The sequence below is a fragment of the Protopterus annectens genome, chromosome 3.part0, assembly GCF_019279795.1.
Source record: "Protopterus annectens isolate FY-2018-M chromosome 3.part0, PAN1.0, whole genome shotgun sequence".
Classification (NCBI taxonomy): Eukaryota; Metazoa; Chordata; order Ceratodontiformes; family Protopteridae; genus Protopterus; species Protopterus annectens.
The window spans coordinates 60,238,415-60,263,442 of record NC_056731.1 but is presented as its reverse complement, the minus strand read 5'-3'; the positions used below and the strand labels follow the sequence as shown (position 1 = coordinate 60,263,442).

The 25,028-nt window shown below is 39.0% G+C and overlaps 1 protein-coding gene across 1 annotated transcript in view; it reads right to left on the bottom strand.

Moving 5' to 3' along the window:
* Positions 1–25,028, bottom strand: part of ELP2 (elongator acetyltransferase complex subunit 2) — a 1,608,146-nt gene that overhangs the window by 823,216 nt on the left and 759,902 nt on the right. Inside the window, exon 9 of the mRNA XM_044065497.1 lies at positions 12,871–12,966. Within this exon, the coding sequence (XP_043921432.1) occupies positions 12,871–12,966 (96 nt within the window). The remainder of the gene's footprint in view (positions 1–12,870; positions 12,967–25,028) is intronic.

Genomic DNA, 25,028 nt, shown 5'->3' with positions numbered 1-25,028 from the left:
TGCATGTGCTGCTGGGTGCCCTTTCTTGCATACCCGTGCCATGCTGATTATACAGAAAGGCCACTCTTTTCTCAATTTCCTTATTATTGTTACACTACTGACCTGTTAACCAGATTCTTTTGTCCAAAGGCAAAGTACTCAGATGTTCCTCCCTTATCAAGTCTTCCTAGCACATCTAAAGGAAACACTTGGCATCCACTCGCACACCTATGAAATAAGTGCTTATTTCTATAAAAAAAAAATCACTCTTGTTGTCATCTGTTTTTCTTCTAGAAGCTTCAGGTTAAGTTTAAAAAATTAAAACAAAGCATTTTTTACTTTGGATTCTCACCTTGATATATTAGCTAGGTTTAAAATGGCCCTTTAGGGCAGTTAGCCTAGTTTTCAGCTATGATCCTATAATCAAAACAACCCACATCTGCCATTTTACTGAATGCATGATACACTCCCTTTATCTATAAGCAGAGGAGTTAAACTCAGATGTTGCCCCTACGGAAATTGGTCCTGGTCACATGCCCTTTCATAAGCACAAACAGAACGCAACTAAATGCACAAACGGAACAAAACTAAATCATCTCCTTCTTTATAATGAGTACATACTTTGGTACTGATGGTTTCTAAGGATTATCTTTAATCCCTATTACTCACATGCCTAGGACAAAGGGCCAGCATCTCCCTCTTATGTTGGTGCTACCTCGACCCTTCCTTCTCATTCTCCATTTCTTGTGCCATGACCAAGTCAAGCTGAAGTTTCCTTTCCTCCTCTGCAGCTTGCTCTCCTCTCTTTACATGACGAGTTGTTTCATTCTCTCAGTTGCATAAATCTCTGGGCATTTTATTTCTAGCTCTAGTCTCTTCACTTTAATTTGCATGTTATGGTCATCTGGAGACCGACTGAATTGCTTTGCTGTATGTTTTGTGCCTACAGTCACTGTCTTGTCTCCACTTTCAATGGACTGTGTTTCAGCAACACATACAGATACTATCAAGTCCATCTTGGACAAACTGGCATTCAAAACTCCCTTTGCCTTGCATTCCTTAGTCAAATGTGACACATATTTTACTATATTCCACATAGCTTAACTGTGTCGATTTCCTAACTGCTCTGCCTAAAAACAGAGAAAAAAATCTCTGTTTTGGGATATAGTGTTGTTTACCTACCTTATGGATACAATAATATACATCTCTTTTACAGGCTATGAAAGTCCAGTTTATGAGATCCAGCCATCTAAAAAAATATTAAGTGATGAGCAAGTAATACACACTTTGACTCCTGCAGCACTGCTATAAGCACTGCTGCCTTGTGTAATGGTCATCGCCTGACACATACCCTTGTGTTTCACAATATAAAGGCAACTGATCTTAAGAGTAAACAGTAAATAAGGACTGCTGCCTTGGGTAATGGTTAACACCTGACACATACCTTTGTGTTTCACACTATCAGCTACAGATCAGAGTTATAATCACTGGCTGCTTAGGATTTCTCCCACCTCAGATAAAACTTGGTGCCTTCCAGTGCAATCTTACCAATACTAATTGACACTTGTGCATAATTATTTTGCACACACCAACACAATATATTTTCCAGAATGGGGGGATAAAAAAAATGCAGCATCAAATGTATGGGATACTGCCACCTATTACTCAAAATAAATTAAAAAATAAATAAATAATTTATCCTGTTTACCCATAAAGAACAACACTTAAATGATAGCAGTTAACTCTGAGCAGTCACTCTTCATAAGGCAAACAACACACAGCTTCAGGTACCAGTAAAACATATAAGCCCTTAAGCTAAGAAACAAAACATGAGCCACAAACATTCAAAGTTAAACAACAATATTCTGCATCTAAAAAGTTAAAGCATTTTATTTCTAAATAAATGGGTAAATAGCAAGGAAAATAAAAAATTTCAGTCTGACAAAAATTTTCTCTTACTGTTGAGATCAAAAGAGAACTTTCAGGGGGTCTTAAAGATAGTGTAATACATCACAAACTCAATCTCCAAGGGTGTTAGTCCAGCAGGCAAATGGTAACATCTGTAACCTCCAGGCAGACAGGGTCTAAACAAGCTACTGTCCAAAACTGACTTTGAACTAGCCAGACTTTTGAAATTGCAGACCCTGCAGCAGTGCACATTTTTGTGGGGCATGTTCTAATTACAGTTTTAAACTGCAACATCTTACACAGTGGCAAATGCAATTATATAACAGTTTGCACATTTTTTCAAATATCATATCTGACTTAAAAGGCAAACATAATACAACTTATTTTTCTTTTTATCTTAAAAAAACTGTTTGCACACTTTTTTTTTTGATATAGCTAAGTTCACTTTTCATACATTTTCCCTTCTGGGAAAAATAACATTTTCAGAATTTACAAGCATTCTCCTTATAACCACAAATTGTTTTTTCCTCCTTTAAAACACAATTTTATTAAAAATCCTAACAACAAATACAAATTTCAGACATATGTGATAGACTCAAGCTAAATTCATAAACTGTGCATGACTCCAGGGAACAGTTTTTCTGTAAAGGGATAACTGCATAACAAGACCCCACTTTTAATGACAGATACTATTGAAAATATACTGGAAGAAGAAATGAAAATCTGTAAATAAAGTACAATTGTAACTTGCTTATTAAACACTCATGAAAACTCCTAAAACCTAGAGAAAAAGCAAGCTGAAAAAACAAATTTGCCTCCAACTACTGGCAGAAATAAGTAGAGAATGGGAAAACCTTTTTTACAACTTACAAATGTTCAATGCATGTATCAAACATGGAATTTTTTAAGAGATGGGCACAGATGCATCCAAATCATCAATCACCTTGGGCATAAAAGGAATGGTATATGAAGACACATGCTGTCCTTGTCAAAAAAAAAGGAGGAACCACCATGAGTGCTTGAACTTCAGAGACCCTCTTGTCAGAATTAAAAGCCACCAAAAATACAGTCTTCCTAGTGCCATGCTGTAGGGAAGAAGAAACTGCAGGCTCAAAAAAGGACTGGGGCAATTTCTCATGAACAAAATTAAGATTCCAAGGAGGAGGAATAGGCTTTCTTGGAGGCTGAATATGAAGGATGCCTTTCAAAAAGTGTTTTGACTTCAAAACTAGAAGCCAAATGTGGATTCAGAAGCAAATATGGCTGACAAATGAACTTCAAGAGGTGAATATGCCAAGCGAGACTTTTGAGTAACTCACACAAATAAGAAAGGACCATAGGAACCCACAAAGAAACAGGGTCCAGGTCATGCATGACACGCCATATATAAGACTTCTTCCATTTAGCACATGCAATTTTCTAGTATTGGGTTTTCTGGCTTTCTATAAAATCTGAAGCACATCCTCAGAAAATTGGTGCCTAAAAGAAATCAAAACCCTATCACCCATAATGTCAACTGAAGGGTAGGAAAGTGATGGTAAAGGAGTGCTGCATTGTCTTGTATGAGAAGATAAATACTGTGTGGTAATTTGTGATGATTGCATCTGGACAGATAAAATACAAGGGGCAACCAGTGCCATCTGGGCCAAAAAGGAGTCACCAGCCTGATATTGGGTCTGTCCCACATGCTCTTGAGCAGGACCTTTGGTAGAAGAGGAAGAGTGGGAGAGGCAAACAGAAACATCCCCTACCAAGAAAAAGACATGGCATCCACTTTCCAAGTCAGAAGACTTGGCACTCCTGAACAAAACTGGGGAAGTTATATGCTTAGAAAGGTGCAAAATGTTCTACATGAGGAGTATCCCATTAATGTACAATATCCAGAAACACATCTCTGTGAAGCATTAATTTTTTGAGTATTTTGCTCAAAGAGACTCCCACCAGCATGTGCTATGAAGGAATGAAGACTGCCTGAAGAATCAAGTGATGGCAGATTGCAAAATCCCAAGCCTGAAGTACCAGCCTGCAAAAAAGGTAAGATTTTCTGTCCCCTTTCTTGTGTACCACATGACTATGGCATTATCTGTACAAACCTTTAAAAGACTTGGAACCCAAAGGGAATGAAAAGCCTGAAGAGCTCAAAGTAGAGCCTTCATCTTCTTGATGTTGATTGATATGGTCTGCCCTGTGCAGACAGGACCAAAGGTTTTTGGAGGAGGCTCCCTAACCATGATTAGAAGCAGCCTTGTACAGCTTCTGAGTAGGGTCAGGAACCTGAAAAGGCAGACTTGGATCCAAGAAAATCTGGTGAATTCACCAGTGGAGCTCAAGCTTGAGATGAGGCAAGAGAGGAACCAGATACTTCACAGAGTGGCACTGCTGGAAACAAACAGTCTTGAGATACCACTGAATTTTCCTCATGGGGAGTTTGGCAAAGGGAACCATGGGAATGGTGGATACCATGTACCCAGTGCTCTGAGAAAGTCTCTTGCAGGAAGGACTGGAAGAGGAAAAAATTAGATATAAGTAGAGAACCTCGGATGATGGGAAATAAGTCAACAATGGAATAGTGTGAAGTGTCCTACAACCCAGGAACATTTCATCCTGAGAGGAAGGTAACACAGACTAAACACCTTTATTAAATTATCATTTAAGTCATATGCTGTCTTTACTGAATGATACCTGTTTTGACTGTAATACTACCTGTTGATTGTTATACTACCTGTTGATTGCAATGCAAATATTTTTCTTGTAATTCTCTATGTAATGTAACTTTGTATTGTGGAGCTTTTCTCCCCGGGCCTCCACTGAAAATGGACTCTAGAGCCCAGTGGACCTCCCCGGTCACCAAAATGGAATAAATAAATACAAAATAATAAGTAAACATACATTAACAAAAAAGAAAAAAAAAACATTTTAACATTTTCCATTTACATACAATATATATCACATATATATTTTTTGCTACTATCATCAAACCAACATTACAAGAAATTGCTGAATTCCTGCTTTCCCTTAAAACTCACTCCTCCTCAATCTGTATTGTTCCCACAATTTCTATTTACTTCTATGCAATTTTGTCTTCCCTTTTTAAAGATCACTCTTCCAGTTATCTTTTTTATAATATTCAATACCTCAAAAGTACAGTTGGTGCAGACTTTGAATTCCATTTTCTAATAATTGCTTTTTTGGCAGCCAACAGAATTAAAGCGCAACAAGGCTTTACTATGTCTAGGAAATTCAGATCCTGTATCACAGCTAAAAAAAATAATTTCCTTATTTACAGCTGTTTACTCACCTAATACATCTGACACAGTACTCTGTAAGGAACTGTTAAAATCTGCCAACTCATTACATTCCCAAAACTTATGTTCCCAGTTACCTCTTTCTTCTCTATCACATCTTCACCATTTGGTATCTGAGGAAAAACTGTTTGAAGTCCACTTGTGGTATAAAAATATCTATGCAAATATCTCCAAAGATCCTAAACCTTCTGGACTCGGTTGCATACTTAGGAGGCATACATATGTCTTCCCATTGTTTTCTTATAACTTACTTTTCCAGTCTCTCTTCCCAAACTTTTCTAACCTCCTCTGATTGAATCTTATAGTTATCGTGCACATTTTTATATGCCCCCCTTCTTATCCTTTTCAACAGCTGCTTCTGTTCCAGATTCAGCTAAAAACTTTTACCAGAGCAGGTTTTTCACTTAAAATTCCATAATGCCTTTCTCTTTGCCTGCATTCTTAGATCAAGCCTTAGTAGGGAAGGCAGTCTCTAGCCTGCAATTCAAATGACTTCTTGGCCTCATCCCACTCTATTTCCTTTCCTGCTTGAGTGATTTGCTCCCAATATCTTGGTTCCTTTGTCACGTTCTTCCAGTATATTCTAGCCCTTCTTGCCTATTTTCTGTACCCCTACTTGCAGTCATCCCTATTGTCAAAATCTCCTTCCTCCATTCTTGTATTGGAGTAGTTCTTAGAATACTTTCTGCTACTTTACCAATATAATATTGTGAATGGTTATTCTCCTTCTTAAGGATCTGCATCCAAAATCCTACTCTCTCTGTATATATCTTGAGCTTCTCCCTTGCTTCATCATAATCCCTTTCTACTTTGAATTACAACCTTGTGTTATATATGGGTCTTAACTGTGTACCTCTAAAATATCCCTTCAAATCAGGTAAACCCACACAACCTTGTTCTACTGGAACTTATCCAACTTAATTCTTGCCCTCCTTCTCTCCCAGAAGAATTCCTTCAATTCTTTATTTACTGTCCACAACTTCTCATCGGGTTGATAAAAGTCTGCCTGACCCATATACTAAAATATGTTTACTGCTTATATCTTACTATCCATATCAATAAATAAGAGTTTCCAATTTCCAGTTTCTCAATGTTCTATTATCTTTTGTTTAGTCTCTTCCCCATATCCTTAACTGCCATTACAGAAGCCTTTATAATCTATGCTCCTAAATAATACAACTCTACCATTTTTGTCTTTTTTCCCTTATCTATCACTACTGGAGCCCCTTTAGCAATTAGTATAATTACTCCTCTTTTTCTCTGTTCCTGATGTTCTGCTCTCAAATTCACCTGCTCATTTCTTTCCAAATGTCTCTCCTGCAGCATTGCTATTTGCACTCTGTATTTTTAATACTACTCAATACTCTTTTCTTTTTCATCCATGCTTGTAAGGTCATTCATGTTCCAGGATAATATGGACAGCAAAATCGTAGAAAAAAATATACTACTGTTCTCACCTAATATACATGACAGAGTTTTTGAATGTGCATTTCCAGCTTTTGTGTAACATGCACATACTAATGTTTGGTAGGTTGATCTTTTGTACAGTTGTTTCTTCCCATTTCCATTTGAAACTATGTCTCACTTTTTAAGACTTTCTGTTTTACTGAAAACCTTCAAACAAAAAATTAAATACAAAGCACCCCATCTGCTATTAGTTTTGAACAAATGCCCAAAACTATGTATATCTCCAAAACATGAAGTTTAACCCTTCAGGAGTGGACAATTACCCCAAATTGATGGCTGCACCTACAGGCATTATCTAATCTAAAATTAAGGTTATCCATGCTAAACTGCATGCTACAGCCTCTGTACCCACTTACACTGATTGCTTTCTGTTCTGCTGTTCTCTCTCTTCCCCTTCCAGATATGAAAAACATCTTGCATGCTTCCAGAAAACATTAATGTTTGGTCCTAAGAAAAAGTGCACTGGCTATCTTTAAATAAAACTACACTGTACACTATTGTATTAACTGCATTAAAGTATTAACGCTGCTAGGTAGGCCATTACCTCTTTTTCACTTTCCATACCTTCAGACTTAATTATTTCATTCAACTGCTTGCCATTGTACCTTTATACCTTTAAATGTTTCAGTTTCCTCAGCAAAGAATGCTCAGAATTCTCAAGATTAACTGCTTTAACCAGCAGACAGCTTATCTCCATGGAAAACATACTCAGCAATGTATCTATCTAAATACAGTTCACTCAAAAGAATGCACTGCCATGCTCAGCTGCAGACATCTCGAGTCAACTGAACATTTGCCACTGGAAAACAAGCTAATATCTTTGCAGTTGTAAGAAGCTTAATATTTTCATGGCTTTTATCATTTTGTCTGATTTTAAAGCCTGCATGCTTACAAAACACCTGTTTACAACTTAAGCCAAAGGTAGTAATCTATTCATTCACCCATATAAAATGAAGAGAGAAAATATCTTAATTCTGCATACTACCAATGCACTTTTATACCCCACTCCACCAGCCTAAGGTCACAGCATATGAACATTAAACTTTCTTTCGTCCAAATGCTTCTCTTGTTATACTCTAAAACCTATACTTGTTTACTTAAATACATTTAACAAATACAACAGTCACTGAGAAGACATTTCAAATACTCCTGACAACACACTACATAAAACTGTTTTACTTTATTCAACATGCAGTTTACATCATGAAAAGTTTATACAAATACTAAGAATAATTTTATTTACAGTACTTTTCCCCCTTTAAGTCTCCTAAACATTAATGATATAAAGTGCGCATGCTTTAGAGTCCACCCACAAGTTTATCAAAGTCAATAAAAGCCCGGTGTTTTGCAAATGCTTTTTCTTGCAAAAACCATATTTCACAAGTGTGATTAGATACTTTAGTGTCATCCATTTATTCGCTAATTTCAGAGATGTCGGTCTTCCTCCTGTTCATCTCCATCTCCCAGCACCAGACTGAGGTTTAAGTCCAAGTTATTGCTAATTCTTCTAGTCAACACCTGTGCTTTTTCTGTCTCTCAAGCACTTTTCTTTGGAACAATGGAAAAGCTTTAATTGACAATGTCTCTCTATGAGCCTTATCATCAGAAGAATGAGAAGCAGAGTCCCCTTCTGCTTCCTGACTCACTTTTTGTTGGATAGACTTTTTTTTTATTTCCTCCTCAGACTGTTCTTCATCAGAAAAGTACTTTGGTCCTCCAGAAGACATATGGATACAGCAGCTTGAATCAAACAGCTGCTTAACATTCCCTGATTGCTGGGTTAAATTTATCTTCTGCCTGATGTACAGTGAATAATCATTCTCTACAAATTCTCTGCTGTCTCCAATTTTCAATATTTTGCTCTTGAACCACATTTTTGTCAGGATTAACTCTTTCTGCTGGTATGATTGCAAATTTAATAACATAGGTAATTAGTTGCTTTCTCGTGGTCAGGTTTGGAGCATACACCCAAATGTGCCCTTTCAATTAAATTCTGCTGTGGAACACTAGTGCAGTTGCTTATTTGTGCTTTCATAAAATGAATAGAGTCTGTTCCTTTAAGTTTCTCTGGTACAGCAGTAAATCTCATATTTTCTCTGTGTGTGTTGTCTTTCAACTCCACGGCTTTTTTAAACAGTTCTTCTTGAGAAACCTCATATTCAGCCAGCTTTTTAATGTCAACCTCTGATCTTTATAGTTTTATCAGTTCCTTTGAATGGCTAGTTAAAGCTTATGTTTTTTCCAGCCTTTTCTTGTTTGAACTGATATATTCATTCAATGTTTCATTTGTTTTAATCACTTCTGAGTACATTTGATTTATTTTGTCCTCTAAATTACTGCAATCTATTTCTTGAACCAAAGCTGAAGCTTGAACTACTTTTTGCTGAAGAGCTGAAGAATCCTTCCCAGGCAGTATTCTCTCTTCACCTTTTCTGGTCTATTTTCTTTCGGGTTTTCCAATATTTTTCTTTGCTGGCAGCCAGGCAGTGTAGTTACAATACAGTAACTGAATTGTACCAAAAAACATTTTCAATGGCACTCCTTTTTCCTCGGTTTCTGTTTTCACACTGGGAGAGCAGAAATAATGAAGGCTGTCAACACATAAATGTTGAGACTGAGTGTGAACCTCACACTTAGCAGAAGAAGCATAGTGAAATGTAGATCCTAAAGAAGGAAATGCTGAGAGGGGACTTAAAATAAAAGGTAATCTAAATAAGGAAATATGTGAATTCCCTGAAATCTGCAAAATGCTATCACAGGGGCCAAACATTTGATAAAGACCCTTGAAGCTGTAGAAAGACAAAAAGGTAAATCATAAAACTGAAAATGACAGAAAGCATCAGAAAAAAAATAACATTTGTAGAAGACAAGGTGAACAGGAATGTGGAAGTAAGCATCCTTCAAATCCAAGGATAATAGAAAGTCTTGAGGTAGCAACAGAGGGAAAAGTGTCTGAAGAGACAACATCATGAATGAAAGAACCTTGAGAAAGGTGTTGAGAGAAGACAGGCCTAGAATGGGCCTCCATGACCCTTCCTTACTGGGAACCAAAAATGTCCCAAAATAAAACATGTTCCCTGCTGAGACAAGAGGACAGGTTGGATGGTTCCCAGAATCACCAGATCCCGCAGAACCAAAGAAAAATCTAGGAGCCAACAAAGGAGGTGAATGATGAAGGCCTAAGAATGGAGGAAGGGACTTCCAAGCCAAAAAATAACCAATTTGCATTATGGATAGACCTCACGAGTCTGTGGTTATCTGTTGACAAACAGAAAAAGAGTCAGCCATGAGGGACAAAGGAAACTGGCTGAGGGGTAGGCATGGCTGAATGTCAAATAGAAGCAAACGTTTCAGAGAAAGGCTTTTGACTCTTAGCACCCTGAAAATTCTTGTCTGTAAAACTCTCCTAGAAGCTATCATGCCACTAGAAGGCTGCTTAGGTTGCCTATGAACAAGAGAAGGCTTAGAAGGATAAATTCTCTGAAACTGAGGAACAAGGGAGACAAAGATTTGTTTCAAATCCTGCATAACTTTATCCTTATCCTGAAGGATCTTAAAAAATTCAGCCACAGCAGTAGCAAACATATTATGATTGCTTGAAGGAGAATCTAATAATTTGGTCTTGATGTCATCCATCAGGGAGAGCCTGGAGGCATAACCAAAAAATACCTTCTCATAACAAAAACAGGTACAGCTGCCCTACCGGAGGCATCATAGCTACATTTAATAGAATGACAAACCATCCGAGTAGCAGAGTTAAAAAGGGGAAATGGCAGAAGTCTTACCTTCTGAGTTAGCAAGTCAGCCAGAATTCCCTCAAGTTGGGAAAGAACAGCAAGGACCATACCTAGTCATATGGGTTTAGTAATTAATGGCCTTGAAGGCTAAGGTAGCAGAGGTATATACTTTGTTTGCCATACCTGTCCATGGCACAGCTGTCCTTATCAGAAGGTAAAAGCTTAGAAGACCCCAGCAACTTGTATGATTTGTCAGTGTGGCTACAGAAATAACAGCAAGATCAGTGCAAAGGTTTTCATATACAAACTATTGAGCCTCTAGAACTTTACAGAACCTTACTGGTTTTTAGGGACAGAAGGTTGAGAGTCAGGGGCCTGAGAGGCTGCAGTGAAAATATCCAGGAGAGCAGCCAACACTGGAGGAACTGCAGAAGATGAGGAGAATCTATTTGCAAGAGCTCATAAATGGCTTTGAAATCAGAAACCTAGGAACAGTCCACTTATAGTGCTCCATCATATGAACCACCATATCCCCTCTTCCACAACAAAGGTCAGGAAAAAATGAACCTACTTCCTCAGACCTTAGGGCAAGGGGACAGTGGATCTGTGAGGAGAAAGCCAATGATTCCTCATCAGAGTCGAACTCAGAGGAATCAGTCCATAGGGTATTTGGAAGGAGTGGAAGATCAAGGAACAGGAACAGATAATCAAGGGGTGCTTAAGAGCCATAAGAAAATCCTGACACGCATAGTTTTCTGCTTTTTTTTTTTTTTTTTAAGGAATATCAGATTTAACAAACCTACGAGGTTCAATCCCCTGCCTAGATTCAATGAGGCTATCAGGCACCTCTCTTCCCTAACAAGTATTTTGGGAATCCCCAAGGCCCTTTTGAAATAATCAGCCATGGTTTCCCCCTCCACATGTGCTCCAGACATAGACAAAGCCTCAGCTGACATGCAGGTAGGCAGTTCCATGCAATCCTTTGACTGGGTCACTGCTGAGGGAGTATACAATTACACCAGACATTCCTCAGGTTCTTCATCCAACCCAACAGAAATTTCCTGAGAAGGCTGGATAGGAGCAGCAGGATCAATTCATGCCTTTCTGGCTTTCTTTTTTAGTGGCAGTGGCTGAACATCGGGCGGGCAGATTTGGCCAAGGTACTTTGAGCCAAAAGCTGCAATCTCTGGTTCTCTAAGTAAATGGAAAGAGATGACATATGACTGCAGAGCGTCTTAGGAACAAATGTCTGACAAATTTCACACTGCATACGACTGTGGGTTGCACCCAAACAAAAAAGGCACTGTTTGTGTCAATCTTGATGGGGGAATCTGCCTCCCACACTCAAAATGTTCCTTCCTGGATGACAAGTAAACTAATATAATAATTAGAAAAAAGAAAGGAAGAGACCCCAATGGGGAATTTATCTGTAGATGGTTCAGTAGTGGAAGCAACTCTGTGAATGGCTTGCAGACCCAATTGAAACAGCGTTCAGACTGTCAGAAAAGAAGTTCTGAGGATTAGGCACTCACACATCACATATGTATCTTACACCTTGCATGCAGAACATACATGTGATGTACAGCACCTGAAAGATGCAAGGGCTTGGTATGCTGGCCAGATGTTTGTCTATTCTCGAAAGGATGTCCAAGAGTAAAGGATACTGCAATACTGATAAAGGACATTTATGGTAACAACATACTACATCTAATAACATGATAGAAAAGCAGCAGAGGAGAACTGGTTGGATGTTATGGTCTAGAAATAAATCCAGAACAATGCATGAAATACTTTGAAGCTGGGTTCAGCTCAGCAAAACCAGTCTTTTCCCTTATTTTTGCCTGCATACCTGCAATAAAATTTGGATTTGTTCTACAGTGCTGGCATTTTATTTGAAATTTATAGTCATACATTCAGAGCACAGGATTAAAGCCAAGAGCTGTTAATGAGTAGTGTCAAATGTTCAATTCCACCAACCTCCATTTTTCTACATTGTGACTCCTGGCATGTCACTTAGACCGTGCACTTTAGCCAAGTATGAAAAAGGTCAATGTGGATCAGTGTTCTCTACCCCAGTTAACAAATACAAAATAAATATGTAAAATAAATAAACAAAAATAAACCATCTGTAACCCAATAACCGAACATAAAGATACTTCACAGTTTAATCTCTGTCAGTCAAAGTAGAGTTAATAAAATGTTCACCTAAAAGTGGTTCCTACTCAGATTTTATACAGCAATTTAAATTTCTGTGACTAAAACCACCTTTAACAAATCATGAGTACCAGTTATAAAAAAACATCTTAATGCAGTCTTAACAACATGCAGTTTTAATATCACAGCAGTCAGTGTTACTGAGAAAAACGTTTTAAATTCACTAACACCTACATAAACAGCAGTTTTACATTCAGAAACATTTCCCAGTGTCCTGTTAGCAGATCCTAGACAGATGAATAATTAGTGCCATTTCTTACCTTTGAGGATAGAAGGCTGCCAGTGAACTCCATACACTGAATTTTCATGGCCTGATAATACTGTTTCCAAGGTAACCGCAAATGTTGTCAAACCATCTGAAATGTAGTAGGAAAACATATTATGCCAGGGCTCAGACAGGCAGTTATATTGCAGCACACATCAGCACCAAAAGTCAGCACACAATAAAATCATACATCAGATACATGACTGCTATGAAAGCCAGAAAGGCAAAAGTATTGTAAATTCATTCTATATGCCAAAATAAAAGAAATGAGGGCAATTATATTCAAAAATGGATACAGAGGTAACCTATGCATTTTAAAACAGCACGCAATCACAGAATTTCTTTAACAGCAGCAAACAGAACTGCTTTAAAATGTCTCACACTGAGTTACATTTGTAATTTTCAGGTTCCAGGAATGAGCATCAAGACAGATTACTAGCATGAATCCCTTTCTCTCAATGTGCATATTGCCTTTCATGCTTTGTACTATAAGTCAGTATGTACTTAAGAGCTAAACATGCCTACAAGAAATTAAAGTACCACAGCAATTCTGATTGGCATGTTTCATGAATGTAATCGCTTGCTCCTTAGGTCTTGTTTTGTAAAGTCTACCACATACAATGAAACTGCATATCAGTACACCAGCTATCTACAAGCTTAATCTTTAAACAAAATGTTTCTAAAACCAGAGACTTGGTATGCTTGTCAAAAGCTAATTGGCTCAAGGTTTACATTTATTACAACAGAGAATAAGCATCTTCCAAAACACCTACTTTAATGCCTGCTACAAGCCGATTTACCATGTACTACATTGAGCCCAAGACTACGTTAGGGTGCTTCATTATACTGTACAATTAGACACCATTTGTTCTGGCCAGTAGGCATGTAGCTTTGACTGAAATGTACATTAATTTTAGTGGCACATGCATAATGCATATTTACCTCCCTTCTTGCTGTGATGTTTCAAACATTTAGTATGAAGGGTGCAATTTCTTTTTTCAATTCTCCACCATGGTACCTGGCCCAATGATTTCCCTATCTGTAAACCTTTTGGCTCATTCATTGCCCTAAGGCATAAAGCTTGGCAGCTATTAACTGGGTGACCGCTCTCCAGCTCATTCACTTTCTCCTGGAGATGATAGTCTGCTATTGGGTAATGAGCCAGTATTCCAAGCCCTGCGGAGGTCCCCACCATATTTCACTTAACCCCACCATGTAGGTGGCTGAATGTCTCGACATCTGTCAGAGTAGGGTATGTTATGCATGCTTCCATTCAAATCATCTCTGACTCAGTGGTGAATGTGCCACCTAACAGAGCTACACTGTCCTGTCACTTCCACAAGCAATTACCTACCCACTAGAAGGGGCACTAATGAGGCAGGGTAGGTTACCTCCCTACTTCACAGGATGGGTGAGCTGGCACTGGCCACTCCACTAGAGCGCATCCTCTCCCACCCTGCACCTGCAGTATATTGCCACTAGATGACACATATCACCAAAGTCATAATTTTATGGAATTGATTTCAACAGAAACTGTCACTAGTACACTACTGTCCTATTACCACACACAATGTGGCCTTTAAAACACTATAACCAAGACCGAAACACTAAAGGTGGAGGAGTGTCCATATTCACCAAGGATATTCACACCTCCAGGCTACTTGCCCAAAACAATGCAACTGAAATTCTCCAGGTGCAACTAATACTAGGTAAGACTGCAATTCAAATTGTAGCTTGCTACAGATCCCCCACCATGCCCCTAGATTCTCACTACACCTTTCTAAACATACTGGAAAATATTAAGATACAACCAAACACCCTAATACTGGGTGATTTCAACTACCTTGCAATTAACTGGGAAAATTAACTGGGAAAACTACTCGGGTACCAACACCTTTTCCCAACTGTTCTTGGAATTCATAAATTCCAATGCCCTGGATCAACTAATCCATTGTCCCACCAGGGGCTCCAATATCCTAGACCTATTCATTCCCAACATAGGAGACAGATGCTCCACACCAGTGGTCACCACCTCATTGGTCAGGTCTGGCCAAAAGCAAATCACCCTTGACATCCACATCCCACCCCCACCCCCCAGTAAGGAAACCTCAGTAAAAAAACTTCTCCAAAGCCAGCTTCATGCTACTCAAGTCTGAAGTGACAAACTTCATGACACCCATGCAGACGGGAGCTGAAAGTTTGACTGCTGAATCCTATACTAAGGCACAGTACGAGCACATCCACTTGTGCATGAATCATGCCATCCCAAACAAAACCAAGATGCTCTCCTCCAAAAAAAGGAAGCCAATCTGGTGGTCCCCTGCCATAAACAAACTATACAAAAGAAGAAAGAAACTGTTGCAGAAAAGAGGAAAATCCCAGGATGCAGAAAACTCCCTTACCAGCCGCAGTAAGAAGCTGAGATTCCTCATAAAATCCTCCAAAGCTAGTTACGAAAATAAAATTGCCAAAGATTCCAAAGACAACCACAAGGCATTCTATAGTTATGTCAAGAATCTAAATGGCAATGCTCAGATATGCTCTGAGGTACAACAGAATGGCATTAAATATACTGATACACGAAAAACCAAAGAAAAAGACTACAGAATGGCACCAAGAACTTTAATGTTAAGCGCTTTTCGTTTGTAAAAATGACAAACTTCTTCAGACATAAAAAAACACATGGAACAGTCATTAAATAAGATAACAATTAACTAATCATTAATTCGGGCAAATCATTTAAAGAAATAAACACATTACCTAAAACCACCACTCTCTCAATTAATACAACTGAGCATAATTGCTAATCTAAAATACATATAAATATACCACATTGATTGTACTGTAAAGCACATTATATTAAAAATGTAAATATTCAAATAAATCATAAAATCAATAAGAATAAATCATCTTATAAGACTTTTGATTTTAAGGATGCTACTGATCGAGCAGCCCTCATTCAAACCAGGTGCGTTGTACGCATTCAAGTTTATCTGCCAACGTAGCTCAAGTTCTTCTAATCTAAATAAATCAGGGCCACCCCGGGGATTATGTGATATTTGATCAATCACCATAAATTTAAAAGTGTGATTAGAATATTGTAAATTATGTTTTGCCAGTGCATTTTTGGGTTTGTGCTTTCTGATAGCATAGATATGCTCATACATACGGTCACGCAGCCTTCTCTCAGTTTTACCAACATAGATGGCCGAACATGACTGGCACTGAGCTAAATACACTACCATTTTAGAATTACAGTTTACTCTCAATTTCAGATTGTATTGTTGATTATGAACTGTAAATCTGTTAGACTCAGTAATGTACAAACAATAATTACAAGCCTGGCATTTATACATGCATACTGTCCTTGCACTTGAATTTAAATGATGTTCATAAGAGGCATTAAGGTTCTTACCCCTTTTGTATACAACCACTGGTCGTTTACAATATTCTAATCACACTTTTAAATTTATGGTGATTGATCAAATCTCACATAACCCCCGGAGTGGCCCTGATTTACTTAGATTAGAAGAACTTCAGCTACGTTGAAGATGTATGCGGGCAGTGGTTAGTCTGGCATTGTCTGCAAGGTAAGGTTTAATTCTGTGAAGGGTGCCAAGTTTGGAGTGGATATTTTTGATGGTGAGAGAAATGTGGGTATCAAGCCTTAGGTTATCATCGATTGTGACACCTAGAAGTTTGGCTTGGCTTGTGGGATCTATTTTGGTTCTGTTTGTGGAAAGGATAGAAAGCGGAGTCAGACATGTGAAGTAAGTTATTGTTTTAATCTTAAAATGTTAAAATATTGAAACAAAAAGGAACTTTCAAAATATAAAATAAGAACTACAAGTTTGTTTTTGTTTCCATATTTTAACATTTTAAGATTGAAACCATAAGCCAAGATGTTCCAAAGTGTCCAGAGGAGGCGGAAATGGTTTTCTTCTCTGTTGTTTGCTGCTACAGCTACAGCAAAAATTTGATGTCCAGTTAAAGCAAGACAAGATAACAGGTGATTCTGATGAAGTATTTATATGAAAGCACTTTATCTCTGGTCTTGTGGACAAATAAATTCTTTGGATAGTCACTACAGTGTTGTTGCTTTCTGCTCCTGGATCCATTCTGTTCCTGTGTGGTTTGTGCCTTCTACATGCTTTTATGTTTGGTTCAAACTCAAAAAAGTTCCTTTCTAATTTGATAGGCAAAAGAAAGTCTGAAAGTGAAAGAAATCTATGTGCTCATCTTACCAACAATATCTGATGTGGCTTGCTGAAGTGCAGAGTAGCTGGAATCTACTTCCCGAGAGTTCTCTCTTGGAACATCCCTTCACCATCCAGCTCTCTAGGATGCATATATTACCATTATTGTATGCACTGGCATCACCTTTGCTGGGATAGGATGGCAATAAAATAAAATATACTTATAGACCTTAAATACTTTAGCACAAATAGATAATAAAAGAGTATTAGCACAAATAGATAATAAAAGAGTAAAAGAGTAAAGTCCACCCCCACACCATGGCGCAAAAGAAACAAAAAGAAAACACATGCTAAAAAGGGATAAAGCTTTGAAAAACTGATATAAAAATAAAACTCTAAATGCTTTCCAGCAATTTAGACATCTTAGAAACCATGCAACACTCTACGTTAAACAGGACAAGCAAACATACTATACAAACCTACATGACAAACATAAAAATAACATCGAAAGGGAACTCCTGCACGGTTGGAAATGCTTGGCTCAAATGGAACCAATTGAACAAAACAAGAAACATAAAAATAAACCTAAACTATTTGTCATTACTAAATAAACTACTCCACCCTTGCAAGACCACCACTCCCTATCCAAAAAATGGACAACAAGACAGACTATTTACATACAGTTTAATTCCTCTCTTGGACACTAATACATCTGCCCCCTCTCTACCCCTGTCCAACCAAAACCACCCACAGCTCTACAATTTTAGTCCAAGACCAACCTCACTCATAATGAAGTTGCCCCTTACAACTAAAACCTACCGCCGCAGCTGTAGACCAACTACCATCAGCCTACATAAAACAGCTGTAGCAGTTATAGCTTTCCTTGTGTCCATACTAATTAATAGGTCCATAGTAGGAAGATGCATCCCATCAATGTGAAAAAATCCTACATCATTTCACTGCACAAAGGCAGCACATCTACACAGTTTAATAACTACAGACCAACAGTGATTTTCACCCCTCTCCAAAATATTATAGAAATACATCCATATACAGCTGATGCAATACCTAACCTTAAATAACCTGCTCTCAGAAAGACATGGCTTTAGACCTCAGCACAGCACCACTGCTGTTCTACTACATTTTACCAACATAATAAACTAACATAGAAACAATGGGATGCTTGTGTCCACCATGTTCTTAGACTTGTCAAAGGCATTTGATATTGTCTCACACCAGCAACGACTCATTCAACTCTCCTCAATGGGACTTTAACAAAACTCCTTGTCATCATGGTTACTTACTTACCTATCTGGAAGGCAACAAGCCATTAAATGGCAACACACCTACTAATCATTTCAACCATTTACTATAGGCATCCCTCAAGGATCTATCCTGGGTCCTCTCCTATTTAATACATTTAATAATAACCTTCACACCTCCACTTACCGTGCTAGATTAGTTGAGTATGCAGATGACTCAACATCAGTATGTGCGGCCTCAACAATAAATAAACTCCAAGACATTACATAGAAATCTTTCTCCTCTGTAGAAACCTGGCTCAAAAATCAAACCTCCTACTCATCCCCAATAAAAATAATTTAATTATTTTTACCTCAAAGAGTTGCCAAAATCAAAAGCAATCTTTCACCATAAAGTCATTTTAACTGAAATTCACAGCAAACTTCTAAGCATTATAATAGATGACAATCTCTTAAATCTGCACAACAGAAACTATGCAGCCTTTACAGCATCAATTTATTCCTTACAGATACTGCAAGAAAAACTCTAGCCACCACCTCTTACTGCCAACTCTCTTATACACCACTGCTATCCTAACAAACAATATTCAAAGAAAGGAACTAGTCTCCTGTTACAATAAAATAGCTAAATTTGCCACCAATCTCCCTCATAGTACCCACCATTGCCACAGCGTAAAGCAATAAAACTGCCTTTAACTGCACACCTACCTAACATATTCACAACTAACTACAGCACTCAAACTCATGCATCATCCAGAAAAATGCCCTGCACTAAAAACGTATTACTGCCATACTGTCCAGCAAGGGACCTCAATTCTACTAACAAATTCTTACTACTCACAAGTCAAATAATGTTGCAGCAGACTCACCCTACCCCCAGTACATTGCTAAACTGTGGAATAATATCTCCACTCAAATGAAGCTCTCTGACAAACTCAATAGTTTTAAACCACTGCTTAAACAACATCTAAATTAGTCCTGGTCCTGCACATGCTCATCACCAGGGTAAGACTTTGTGTTCACCGTACGATACTCTCCATGTATTCTCCTTAAAGAAAATACTCTCAACATCTTACTGAAATGACAAAACAATTTTTATACATCACTGCTGCCTGTACAATCCACTAAGTTGCAAGTGGGCTTTCTCTTTAGTAACTGCTACCTCTGTAAAATCTTAGGATGTATAAATTTAAGTACTGTATGCATAACTACTGTATGTGTACAAATCTAAATAGAAATGTAACTACTCTTTGCTTAACTGGGACCAAGTATAATGCAATGTAAACAAATGGAGCTGTTCTCCCTGGGCCTCTGCTGAAAAAGGGTACTGTCCAGTTGGACTTTCCCAGTAAACAAAGATAAATAAAGAGCTCCAAATCCCCCAAACTCAGCCTCTTGGAAGAAAAAAAATAGACTGATGGACTGACTTAGAGGGCAACTGTAAAACGCTTTTTAAAATAACCGTCTTGAGAAGTAAATATTGTGGGAAGAAATAGATAGGGAATTGTTATGGCTAGGCTTGTATAGGCCATAGGGCTGATAGCCTAGTACCAACCTATGAACCTATGAGACTTGCAAAGGTTGTTGAAGATGAAGATTTTTTTTGTGTTTTTTCAAAACATTACAGGCATAAGCTCAATGATTTGCTAGATGGAAGAAATGGTCAAGAAATATAGCATCTTCCAAAATATGAACTCCAAGTCTGCCAAACAAGCCAGATCAATAGGGAAAAATAGTCAACCATGCAAGCCTTTCGACCCTAAAGTTTAAGATCCAAGGATTCAAAGAGTTCACAAAAAGTAAATGAAGGTTTTGTTTATTTCCTCTTTAGGAATTACTCGTCAAGCTGGTGCTAAGCCAGAGTTCTGCCATCTGTGGGGTCATGGAACATCTAGTTGGGAAGCACAGACCACGGAATAACTTCGGCCAAAACTGAAGAAATGTCAAGGTAGATAACACAGATTGACAAATTTGGCAACTAGGGAGGAGTGGGTACCTCACTGGACAGAATGAGAACAGTTTCCAAATTCCATTTAATGGAAGGATATCGGAGACTCACTTGGAGGAGGCATCTTCTATCACTATACCTGAAAAGCACTTTCCTGACTTGGGCTAGAAAAATCTCTGGCATAGGGAGGTTGTCAGCTTCTAAAATCACACTCGTCTTTAGCATCACTGTGCAAATTCCACTCTATCTTGAACCTTTCCTGGGTAAGGTACTCAAGAAGGTTGGTCATGTAAAACCGGATTCCTAACTATAAAAAAAAAAAAAAAAAAAAAAAAAAAAAAATGGTATTATGCGCTTAAGTCAGTTCACTCCAACCACAGCAATGAGGTTGCTTTAAACACAGTGGTGCATGACCTTCCTGAAGGTCTGACCAGCACTCATACCTATTCTGGTCATGCCAGACTGTGTTCTGCTGCATTTGATATTTTGGACCTAGGCACCTGATCAAGCATTTACAATCTTACTGTTGTTTATCATTGCAGTCCTTCAGTGATTTGTCTCCTACCTCAAAGTGATATCTCTAGGGCGGTCTGAGGTTTAATTTATCTAACTCATACCCTCTAGACTGTGGAAAACCACAGAGCATTATATTGGGCTCCATTTTTTCATGGTGTTTATGCTTCCATCAGCAGAACTCACCAGAAGGATAGGTGTAGAATATCTCTGCAATGGTGAGAAAGTACAGTTTTGTATGGACCTCCCAACTGTCCCGAATTACTCGTGTTTTACCGAGTTTTGGGGTCCAAATAATGGGGTGCCACGATTCCCGAGTGGCACCCCTTCATTTCCGATTTTCTTTCTTTATTTTTTGCACTTTTTCATTTTTCGCGCTTTAGCTGACGTCATCGCATACGCGATGACGTCAGCTCATCAGGGCTACCAGCAGCCTGTCGGAAATGAGCTCGGGACGCATGTATTTCCGGGTTTCCAGATGTGGTTCAAATGCTTTGTGAGCGGGAACCCGGGAACGGATTTAGAACGCTCGCGCCTGTCGCTTCGCAAGGATTTATATTATTTAGAAGCTTTGGCTGTATTTCGAAGGCTCGTTCCTCCTGGCTGTTTCGGGTCTGGTCAAATGGAAAGGATTTATCTGAACTGAAAGAAGTAAGTTGAATGTAGTAGTAGGGTATGTGTGTGTGAGGGTGGTGTGTGCCTTTTCATTTTGTTGATGGTGCCTGTGTTATTTAGTTGTGCAGTACAGCAGGGTGTTCAGGTGAGCAGCTGTACAATGAACTTAACTGGGTGATTTAGAAGGCTCGCCTGATGCCTGTCGCTTCGCAAGGATTTATGTTGTTTAGAAGCTCTGGCTGCTGTATTTAGAAGGCTCGCTCCTCCTGGCTGAATGATTTATTTTATTTAGAAGCTTTCCTGGCTGTTAGCTGAATGTTTTAGAAGCTCTGGCTGTGTGGAACGGATTTAGAATGCTCGCCTGTCGCTTCGGCAAGGATTTATTTTATTTAGAAGCTCTGGCTATATTTAGAAGGCTCGTTCCTCTTGGCTGTTTCAGTTCTGGTCAAATGGAAAAGATAAGTTAAATGTAGTAGTAGGGTGTGTGTGTGTGAGGGTGGTGTGTGCCTTTTAATTTTATTGAAGGTGCCTGTGTTACTTAGTTGTGCAGTTCAGCAGGGTGTTCAGGTGAGCAGTTGTACAATGGGTGACTTAGAAGGCTCGCCTGTCGCTTTGCAAGGATTTATGTTATTTAGAAGCTCTGGCTGCTGTATTTAGAAGGCTCGCTCCTCCTGGCTGAAGGATTTATTTTATTTAGAAGCTTGCCTGGCTGTTAGCTGAATGTTTTAGAAGCTCTGGCTGTGTGGAACGGATTTAGAATGTTCGCCTGTCGCTTCGGCAAGGATTTATTTTATTTAGAAGCTCTGGCTATATTTAGAAGGCTCGTTCCTCCTGGTTGTTTCAGGTCTGGTCAAATGGAAAGGATAAGTTGAATGTAGTAGTAGGGTGTGTGTGTGAGGGTGGTGTGCCTTTTCGTTTTTTTGAAGGTGCTTGTGTTGTATTTAGTTGTGCAGTACAGCAGGGTGTTCAGGTGAGCAGGTGTACAATGAACTTAACTGGGTGATTTTCAGTCATGTCAATTTTATTTCATGTGATGAAGTTGTACAAACTACTTAACTGGGTGATTCTCAATCGTGCAAATTCTGTTTTGTGTTCTGGGGCTATGCATTTTGCACATTAATATGAAGTGTATTAAATTGGAGAGGTGTAAGTCACCCTATCTAAGATTGTACTTCAGAGCAGCATGACTACAAATTACACTCAGGCTTAAAATCACTTCCCCCTTCCCCACTTCTATATGTCCCTGCCTTATGGCACCATTGGCTATACCCAGTTGACTTATTCATTTGATGGGGCATGGAATGGACATCCCTTGCCTAAGCAAAAGCCCTATAGTCCAACAAGTGTGCTGTATTATACAAGGAATATAATTTAATGTCAGGAAGGTGTATCAAAGAAAACATGTATGTTTCTTGTTTTGTGTGAAAGGGCCACTGATTTGAAAACAGTATCCACCACTGACCAAATGCATTTTCTTTGAATTTTGTGTGGGTTTCAATGCTGTTTCAATGAATGTGAGTTTTAAGGGCAGAGACGTTTTAATGCCAAGTCTATTTTCGTTGTGAGACATGTTTTGTTTAGCAGATGTCTATTTATGCATTGGGCTGTAAAATGTAAAAATAAAATCCAAATAATCACTGTATTAGTAAAGCAGTATGCACACATTAGAGTTTATGGAAAATGGGGCGAAATAGCCAGGTAATGGGACATTGGAATGGCTGCAGGACTCTGGTACCATATTTTGGTTGTCCTTCAGTTTGCGTTTGAAAGTTGTGTCCCACAATTCCATTGGAGTGGGTGGGGTTACGTAAATATGTATGCAAATTAGATGTTAATCAGTGTACAGATTTGTACCTATTTTTCATGGGCCTTGTCCAGATTTTTGATGTTTCCAGGTTGAGAGGTATGGTTTTGTACCTACCATAAATGTAGATGTTCGAGTGCTAATACAGCTGCAGTCATAACAGATGGGTTTTCCTGCCATCAGGCGGGTCCTCGGTCAGCCGAATTCCAAAGTCTAGGTCCGGCGTCGGATGTCGTCGCTTCTTCCCTGACGTCAGTGCGACATGGGTATAAAAGAACCAGCTGACGCCATTTTCTTCAGTTTTTCTTGCCCCAGATGTCAGGTGCCCCCAGAAGGAAGGCAAAACATAAATTTATGTAATAATGCAAATGCAATATAATCAAAAAACAGTAGTTGCAAGCAAATACACCATAAAAGAATACCCCAATAAGGTTGTATGAGGAGGTGTTAACCATTAGGCCTGTCCCAAGAGGGGAAGGAGGGAGGGAAACCTGGACTGCAGCTGTATTAGCACTCAAACATCTACATTTATGGTAGGTACAAAACTGTACTATGTTCATCGTGCATACAGCTGCAGTCATAACAGATGGGTAGAATCCCAAAGCTAATAAAGGGGTGGTAGGCACTAAGTGGAACTAGGAGGAGCCAGGATGCCCTGTAAGACTGCAGTGGCAAAGCCCGCTCTAGTTTTGGAGTATAATGGTAGGTAATAGTGCTTGGAGAAAGTATGTACAGAACTCCAAGTGGCTGCTTCCAAAATATCTTTGGTAGGAACCCCCCTGAGGAAAGCTGCAGAGGTAGCTGTGGCCCTTGTGGAGTGAGATCTGATGCCTGTAGGTACAGTTTTACCATGAAAAGAGTAACAAAAGTGTATGCAGTGGGCTATCCATTTTGAGATTGTCTGTTTGGAAATAGGCTTCCCTTGAGCACCTGTAGCATAGGACACAAAGAGTTGCTCTGAGTTTCTGAAAGGCTTTGTTCTGTCCAAATAATAACGGAGCTGTCTGTGAATGTCCAAGGAATGTAGTAGTCTCTCCCCTTTGTTTTGTGGATTAGGGTAAAAGGTAGGCAAGTGGATAGCCTGATTCAAGGCTACCCTGGATACTACCTTTGGCATAAATGATGAAGGATTGGTTCGTAAGGAAACTGTCCTGATGGAAAATGATGAAAGGCTGCACAGCCATGAGGGCTTGTAGTTCCGAAACCCTGCATGCTGAGGTGATGGCTAGAAGGAAGGCTGTTTTCCATGACAAATATTGCAGATCTGTTGAAGCAACTGGCTCAAAAGGAGGCAGGGTTAGTTTTTCTAGAATGAAATTGAGGTCCCAAGCAGGTACTGGTTGCTTCCTTGGGGGTTTTATATTCTTAGCCCCTCTGAGGAACTGTCTTAAGAGAGGGTGAGAGAATAAAGGAGGATCAGTGTTGTATTCTGCAGAAATTGCTGAGGCATGGATTTTGATGGAGGAGAATGAAAGTCCACTGCTTAGCATCTCGGCTAGGTACTGTAATATTTGAGGTAAATGCAGTATTCCAGGATTCTGACCCTTTTTCTGATTCCAGGCACAAAACCGTTTCCATTTTGCGGAGTAGGCTTTTCTAGTAGAAGGCCTTCTGGACTCCAAAATGACATCCTGCACCTCCTTGGAGAGTAGGGTCTGCTGTGAATTTAAGGAATCCTCCATGCGGCTAGATTGAGTGTTTTCAGCTGACTGTGAAGAGTTTTGAAGTTGTGCTGAGTCAGTAGAAGAGGCATTAGAGGCAGGATCCATGGTGGGGAATGCGTCAGGCTCCTCAGGAGTGGGTACCAGTGTTGTC